The sequence below is a fragment of the Sesamum indicum genome, linkage group LG13 (assembly GCF_000512975.1).
Source record: "Sesamum indicum cultivar Zhongzhi No. 13 linkage group LG13, S_indicum_v1.0, whole genome shotgun sequence".
In the NCBI taxonomy this organism is placed as follows: Eukaryota; Viridiplantae; Streptophyta; class Magnoliopsida; order Lamiales; family Pedaliaceae; genus Sesamum; species Sesamum indicum.
In genome coordinates, this window is record NC_026157.1 from 4,040,010 (window position 1) to 4,049,347 (window position 9,338).

Below are 9,338 nucleotides of genomic sequence, written 5' to 3' on the forward strand. Positions count from 1 at the left end.
TAATTATATATTATTCACTAATTTTCTTAGTGTAGAAAAAATAATAATATAAAAATAATTATGATAAAATAAATAATTTTAAAAGAGAATATTTAGAGTAGGAGAAAGAGAAAAAAAATATTAACCTAAAAATAAAGAACTATTTAAAAAATAAGTCTTACTATAATGGGAAAAATATAAAAGTTAGTGGGTGAGAAAAAAAAAAAGGAGAGGGGAAGAAAATTAGCATATCAAAAATAAGAGAGACACCAAACGGGTACTCTCATTTAATATATAATATAGATATCCAGAATATATCTTGTTTGAACTCATGAATGATCATACGGACTTAACTAAAAATCCAATCACTTAGATCATTTTAATAGGTTAATTTCAATAACCCAAATATGAGCTCATGATGAACATTTAAATTCAATCAATAAAAATAGCAAAAGGATTCCCAAGTCTTAAGAAAATACCAAAACAGTATTAGGGTCACACACGTTTTTACTTAAATTGACTTGATTTAAATCCAAATAAAAAATCTCAAGTTGGATCAATTAAGATTGTGTTTACGTTGATTTAAATATTGAAGGGTTGTATTTGGAGTCTATCTATGTATTAATTATGAGTTTTTGGATAATTTATTTAGCATAAAGGGAGGAAAGCAAAGAGTCGCTTTGGCCGAGTGGTTAAGGCGTGTGCCTGCTAAGTACATGGGGTTTCCCCGCGAGAGTTCGAATCTCTCAGGCGACGAAAATAATACAATTTTGCCCTTTCCCTTTTATTTATTTTATTTATTACATTTATAATATTCTAGAAATATCAAAGGTTGATATTGGTCAGTCAAATAGTGAATGCTGTCCCAGATAAAACCTGGTAGACCAGGACGCGGCAACTCGTTCCGGTCTTGCCTGTTGTCCCACTCATCCTCCGACACGTGGCAAGTTGCCCAACAAGCTCCCTCCACACAATTTGGAACCGCAAGTTGTCCAAAAAGTCAAATTCTTGGAGATAGTTTTGTTTGTTTGTCCCCATATACACCTCAAAGGGGAAGGTCCCTTCTTGTTTTTGGCTCTTTTTATTCAACCCTTTTGTTTTCACATTATAATATTCATAATCTTGGCCTTTAATTTCAACAAATTAATCCTCAAAGGGTCAAGTCAACATCTCTTCCCTATTAATTGCCTTTCTAGCCAATTCAAACAAGTGTTTATTGACTTTCTTGAAATTCAAATTTCTTTTAGACTTTTCTAAAATATCGGGGTTTTTTTATTACTATGAAGTCATATATGAACAAGTTGATAATCTTGAGATGATGTAGAGATAGTGTGTTTTCATAAATTAAAAGGGTAATTGAATTTTGTTATTTTTTTGAAAACTATGTTTGCAGTGTTTTTTAATTCTGAATTTTGAGTTTGGGAGGATGTCATAGAGTTTGGAAGTTGTTTGGTTAAACTTATCAGCTTATATATCTTATTATATATCAGATTTCAGTTTGAAAATAAATTATTGAAATGTCAGGACAAAATAAAATGATAGAGTTATAAGATCATGTCAATACATACAAGTGTACAATTAATTCGAATGAGTTTGTTAAAATTATACAAATAAGTTATATACTCTTTACTGTTTTCCTAATAGAGACCTTGTAATACGTCAAATCTTATTGTTTTAAATTAAAATTTTGAAGTATTTGGACAAAATAAAATGATGTGATTACAAAATGTCAGTAGTGATGTCACGCCACAAAAGTAGGACCCCTTCTTTAAGCCCTATTCTTGGGATGTGGCCTAACCAAGATCATAGCATCAAGTGATAATTTTATAATTAGCATAAATTACAACATTCTCCCATGAAATTTGGCATAATTACAAATACCTCTTTGTTGTTTGAGAAATTACAAATACCCCCTGATTTTATCGTCCATCTAATAAGTAGCCCATTTCATAAGATTTCTATTCAATTTTTATAGTAAACTTACCAAAATGCTCTTTTTTTATTATAAATTATAGTCATATATATTATAATTTTCTAAAAATATTTTTATAGGATGATATTCTCTATCTCTATCCACCCTCAAATTTTTTTTTTATATTTTTAAATATATATATATATATATTATAAAAAAAATTCAGCAATAACAAAATAGTAATGTCCACTTCATGATTTAGAGATACATAATTATTTTTCATTTGAACAGTATTTATATTTTACCCTTATAATTAATTCTACGAAATTTGTTAAAATGATAGAAATAAGTTATGAGATCTTTGCCTTTTCTAGTAGAGATTATAAATTCATAATATTTTATTTTTTACGTTGTATACGCTCTCCCCCACCCCGCCAAAAAAAATAAATAAATAAATAATTTACAACATCTTATAATTAATATTTCAATAAGTTGAGTATAAAATATTATACTTTTTAGAATATATTGGTACATATTCATAGAATCGTTTCTCAAGAACAACAACAATAATAATAATAAGTTACATAAATTCTTTTGTACTAATATGTTAATATAGATCCAATACGTTGCTTATTCATATTCATTGCTTCAATAATTTTTCAAGTTAAGTTATTCCAAGAGAAGAATAACTTCACATGCAAGTTGGCAATATGGTAGGTGAGGTTGGATGCCAAAGTGCTCAAATTCTTGGTGATTATAAGTTAATAAGTTCGAATTTCATCAATACATGTACTGTTATTTTACTTTAATAATTATTATTTTTATTTTATTAGTAATTATTAATTAATTATAGATTTTTTTATATTAATAATTAATAGAAATAATTATGCTCCTTCTCCTAAAATTTGGTGTAATTACACATAGACCCCTATGATTTGATAAATTACATCTAGCCCCCTGAAGTTTGTTTCATCTAAGAAAATCTAGATCACACATAATAGTTGCATTTGGATATTTGAATATTTGAAGTTAGAGAACTTGGTAATAAAATTTCAAATATAAACTTAGAGAACATCTAGAAATTTCAAATATGGTAATAAAATTTTACTTCAAAGCCAAATCCCCTCCCCCACCCCCACCCCCACCCCCAGGAGTTCATGAGTTGGCCGAATTAATACTGCTTGGAATGGAAAAATCCCCGACCCCACACCACCACCCAAAATCCGCGTAAACATTGGCAATTGGCATCTGGACTATACTCTGAGTCTGAGATTACGTTTCCATATTCAAACATACCAAAATAAAGATAAGAATTAATTACACTTCCACCCCCATTAAAACGTCAAATTATAATTTTGTTCAAAAAAAGTTTTAAAAAATTCATTGTTGACATATAATTCCTTTTGGTTATGGTTTGAAGAAAAAAAATTGACTTTAACAAAAAAAAGAAAATATATAAATTTTTAATTTTAAAGCACATTTAATATTTTCATATAATAATTTTGTACTTATAATAAAAAAATATAATAGTATTAGCCTCACTTTATATATATATATTATATTTATCTCTTTATAAATATAAAAATATATATGAAAATATTAAATAAGCGACCAAATTAAAAATTTATATAATTTGTATTTATTAACTTCAGAATTTTTTGTATAAACACTAATAAAAGAAGGTCAGCTGTAAAACGGGGAACTTTTAAAAGCTAAATGTAATTTTACAGTTTTTTTTTTTTTAGAGAAAATATAATTTTATATTTTTGAGGAGAATTTAAAAGTAATTAACCCTAAAAAAAAAATAATAAATTGAACTCCCTTATGCGCCGCGTGAAAACCTAGTCCTCTTTTCCTTCTTCTTTCCTCTCCTCAGAGTCCCCTATAAATCCCCTCCGCCCCACCCTCTTCAGACCCACCCACCATTTCCTCTCCTCTTCTACAGCATATGTCTCAAAGGGCCAACGTTCCACACTTTTCCTCCATAGCCTTCGGCCTCCACTCCCATCTCCTGGTTTCCAGTGAGATGAGCTCTAATTCCAACTGGTCTTTTTCCTCTTGATCCTAATTTTAGAGAGGGATTTTGATTTTGATTTTACCTGTTTATTTTGATCTTCTCTTTTCGATTTGAGTTTCTGAGAAAATGGGTTTGAAGGGATTTGTTGAAGGAGGCATTGCTTCCATTGTTGCCGGCTGCAGTACTCACCCCCTGGATTTGATTAAGGTCAGGATGCAGCTTCAAGGGGAGGGGCCGTCGGCCGTTCAGCCTCTCCGCCCTGCTATGGCATTCCCTACCTCCGCCGCCCACAACATCCACCTTCCGCCTCCTCCTCCCCCGCCGCCCCGCGTCGGTCCTCTTTCTGTTGGGATCCGGATCATCCAGCAGGATGGCGCTGCAGCTCTCTTCTCCGGCGTTTCTGCTACTGTCCTCCGCCAGACCCTCTACTCCACCACCAGGATGGGGCTCTACGACATCCTGAAGAAGAAATGGACCGATCCGAAAACCAACAACATGCCTCTCACGAGGAAGATTGTCGCCGGACTCATCGCCGGCGGCATCGGAGCCGCCGTAGGGAACCCCGCCGATGTTGCTATGGTCCGGATGCAGGCCGACGGCCGCCTCCCGGTGGCCCAGCGGCGCAACTACAAGAGCGTGGTGGACGCCATTTCGCAAATGACCAAGAACGAGGGCGTGACTAGCCTGTGGCGCGGCTCATCCCTTACGGTGAACCGCGCCATGCTCGTCACCGCTTCTCAGCTCGCATCGTATGATCAGGTCAAGGAAATGATACTTGAGAAAGGCTTGATGAAGGACGGGCTGGGGACTCACGTGACGGCGAGCTTCGCCGCCGGATTCGTGGCGGCGGTGGCGTCGAACCCGGTGGACGTGATCAAGACCCGCGTGATGAACATGAAGGTGGAGGCGGGGAAGGCGCCGCCGTACAGCGGGGCCCTCGACTGCGCGATGAAGACGATCAATGCTGAGGGGCCAATGGCGCTTTACAAAGGGTTTATTCCGACGATCTCGAGGCAAGGACCATTCACTGTCGTGCTCTTTGTCACACTGGAACAGGTCCGGAAGCTGCTCAAGGATTTCTGAAACTAGCTGATGATGACGAAGAATTGGGGTGGAAACTAAGAACACATAAATCTTTTCGACTATTTTAGCAAATATTAATTTCCCATAAAAAGATTATGATTATGTCACAAGGTTTAAATGTAATAATAATCTTTAGTGTTACACATGTTGTCTTTTTATTTTTAAAATATCAATGAATTGTTCTAAATATTAATATTAATTCAAGAAAATTATAGAATTATGTAACTTTGAGCCCTGACCACCTTCCGATAATGGCTAAAAATTATATTTACCTTCGATTAATTTATTATTGATTTGATGCGTAATGCCCAAGGAACTCTAGTGCAAGGAAGAGCAAAAGAGCCCAGGGCCCCCCATAGACGATAAAAGAAGTGACCACTCAAGATATTCAAGGACCTAACTCATAGACGTGGTCCAACCAGTGATGGCCGACCGAAAATTCGTGTTTAAATGCCCCTACGGGTCACACGTGGCATACTTGGACCACCAAGTATACCCCCTAGCCAGTATGAAAGACACATGTTGAAGGAGATTCCCCCAAGAACTCAGAATCCTAAATAAGGACTACCTACAGATTAGAGAGTCGTAATCGATGAAGGATCCCTTCAACGTAAAAGTTTACTCACACTAATAAGATCAACAGAGAATAAGAAATGGCCTATCCCAACAACTTCTATCAATTTTACCACAAAATAAGATACACGTGCAAACTTTTATCGAAGAAGGACATCTCCTTATACATACAAGTTTGATCCTAGACGGGGGATATCTTCCAAACTATAACCCTTATTGTCAATTCTCATTTTGCACTCTTTTTTAATTTTGTGTATATAATATATATATATATATATATATATATAATTATTAAATCATGAATATGGGGAAAATGTTATATGGCAGGTCATAAGTACTTGAGAGCAACGCAACCATTTGATTGATTTGGTATGAAAAATATGTGAGAAATTATGATTTTTTAGGAATAAAAAGTTGCGTGAACGTTGTGAATTTTGGTTGCTTTTGTGTCTGGAAATTACTCTTTTCACACAAAGAACGTGTCTTTGTGTTTTCCACGCTTGATTCCCTTTCATCGTCATGTCTTAGCGGAAAATGCAATTTAGCCCATATAATATTGATTTATCCCTTTATATTTTTTAAAATACAACAATTTATCTTTTTAGAAGGGATAAATTGATTTATTTTAAAAAATACAAAAAGATAATTTTCATAGGAAGGTAATTTGCTCATTTATAATATCACATGGGCGTAAATAAAATTAAACCCTCGTGTCTCAATTTGAAACCAATTTCATTCATATATTACTTGAAATTTATATTTATATAATTAAATCATTTTAATATTAGTAAAAAAAATTAAAGACTAATGCGACTACTACAGTAACTTTTAGAAGAATAGCACAATTGTGTTCCGCATGAGGGAGTCGTACTGCCTTCTTTTAAAAGTTTAGAGAGTCGTGTTCCTTTCTTTTTATTCTAAAGACACGCACATGCCCACACATTCAAATTTTAAATACAAAAAACTGTATAGTTCAAACCGTAGGATTGTCTATAAATGTATGAATTTGGTGCGTTGTGGGTATTTGAAGTTTGAAGCTTTCTAGATGCGAAAAATAATGCTCCACTTTGAACGGCCATCATTCCTACCTTTCCATTTTCAAATCTCTCTCACTTTCCACAATTTTAAAATAAAAAAATTATTTAATTATTATTATTATTTATCTATTTTTAATACAGACAGAACATAAAAAATGCATACATAAATATATAAATAAAAGCAATTTTCTTTTTTCCCCCTAAAAAAGAGGGTGTTTGGCTAAGTATTTTTTTTTAAAAAAAAAATATTTTAGAAGTTGATATATTTGGTAATGCTTTTAAAAGATATTACGATAATTATGCTAAATTTTGTTTTTCTGTAATACATATGTATAAATAGTTTAAAATTGTATACATGTATTATGTATATACTAAGCGAAATACCAAATATAATATCATTTTGTTATACTACTACTACTACTACTACTACTAATAATAATAATAATAATAATAATTGATGTGTTCAAAAAATGTATGGGTACAATAGATCTGGACTATACTCAAAGTTTGGGCTGAATCAAATTCAAATCCTAAAGAGGGCACCTGCAAAAAATTATATTTCATCTCGAATCCAATACTAACTTGGACGTAGGAGCGCTAATGCTTTTTTTGTAAGCCCCCCTTTACGATTTGCATTCGCTTTGGCTCAAGTTTTGAACAATAGTCCATATCCATTAGACTCGTGCTTTTTTTCCACGCATCACATACAAAAAGCATCAACTTCATTTACATAATCACCCCTAGTTTTTAAAATATTCAAATAATTCCTTCAAAATTGTCAACAACATTACACAACTTACCCCTATTTTTTGGCTACCAAGGTTGATTTCTGTAATTACGCATAAAAAAAAAAAACAAGAGCGATTTGTGAAAATAGACCATAAACCAAAGGTGTAAATATAATTATCTAAAACAAATATAACTAAATAAAATTATAATTCATAAAAGGATAAATTACATTCACACCCCTCTGAGGTTAAGTCAAAATACACAAGAACTCATTGCCTTTTGCAAAATTATAAGGCACCAGCTGATGTTATAATTATAACTACAACTACACCCTTATTATTTCAAATGCAAAGCTGCACAAACGCCCCACAACAAAACATTACACTAACAACCCTCGGAGAGTATAGCTGTAATTTTACAAAAAATCAAGAATGTTTCTGGATATTTTGACCTAATCTCAACGAATACCAATATTATTAACCCTTTATTAAATAAAAAACAAACTCAATTATATAATGCAAAAATATGATAGTAGATCCCTCCCTTTGTAGTGACCAAATCCCAAGATTAGGGGAGAAACACATGGCATGTACGTGGAATCCCTTAACATGCAATAAAATGAGGTTTTATTTGACCTAATTTAAGTTTAGTAGTTCAACAACAGTTTGATCATTAATGCTCAACCGGACAGGCTTTACCTATCATTACATAATATATAATATGCAGACATCACACTTTCAAACAAATTGTCCTAAACATGCATTATTAACATTCACATTCTCAAATGCACTCATTCTATTCCACATATTCTCCCATATATTATTCCTTCTTCTACATTAATATTCTTTTTCTTTTTGTTAATGAATTACAAATTTAAATCGAAATATTACCGAATTTGATCACCTCAATCCACTAGTACAGTGGAAATTAAGCACAAGTCTCACTGAGGTTATATTGAGATCGAAAAATTTGGGTCTGAAGTAAGGATTTTAAATGATTTTATGTTAAAAAAATGAAATTCATTAATGTTTAATAAATCATAATTCAAATAAAAATTAAAGAATTTGAATTTAAAATTATCCAAACAGATCAAAGAATTTATTATTATCTATTCCTAATCCAAATATAATCTGAAGAATAGCATTTTTTATCCTACACGAATTTATAAAGTTTTGACAATTTTAGTCCTTCTTTAATCAAATTGGTTGAAAATTGAATATAACTTGCGCATAACTCAATTAGATTGAGGATTTTGGCAGAAAAAGGACTATGATTGCTAAAATTTTAATTTACAAGACTAAATTACGAAAATCAATTCATGCAAGACAGAAAATGCTACTCACTAAGTTGTATGACTAAAAAATTACTTATAACCTCTAATATATATATATACATACATTAAATTATAATTTCATGAAATCCCATATGCATAATTTTATGTCAATATATACAAAATATTACAAAGTTTAAATATTATTATTACTATTTAATTTATAATACAATAATCCACCGACGTCTCATGAACCCAAAAAACAAAAAGCATATTGTGATTTGTGTGTATAAAGAAAAATCAAAAAGAAAAATAAAGTAGCATAAGAATTTAAAATTAGGTAGAAAGGGGACATGTCCGAGTATTTGTGGTGTAGGTTAAGGTCATTAGCGCGTGGGTCCCAAATTTCGGCAATCAGCATAGATTCTTTTCTTAGCATAAATTCATTTCAATAAAATAATAGTAATTCATTATTCCAGCATATGTTCCTTAAAACCCGGTTCATGCATCAAACAACATTAAAAAGATGTTTCCAGTATCTTTTCTTTTTGGGTTATTAATCGTTACGACATCGTTTTTACGTATATATAATAAAATATATTATAAATAAAAATAAAATATATCAATCAATATATTATATTGATGAAAAAAATAATTTATTAATTAATATAAATTTTAAAAGGTTGAATAAATTAATTATTTTATTATAAAGGGTATTTTTTTAACTTCATAAAAAAT

The 9,338-nt window shown here is 31.8% G+C and overlaps 1 protein-coding gene and 1 non-coding gene across 2 annotated transcripts; both read left to right on the forward strand.

The window, feature by feature from the left end:
- On the forward strand, positions 654-735 carry TRNAS-GCU. Its single transcript has one exon. It is a non-coding gene; the product is annotated as a tRNA-Ser (tRNA).
- On the forward strand, positions 3,795-5,149 carry LOC105176403 (mitochondrial uncoupling protein 5). The gene has a single exon (XM_011099188.2). The coding sequence runs from the start codon at positions 4,035-4,037 to the stop codon at positions 4,989-4,991; it is 957 nt and encodes a 318-aa protein (XP_011097490.1). The 5' UTR covers positions 3,795-4,034; the 3' UTR covers positions 4,992-5,149.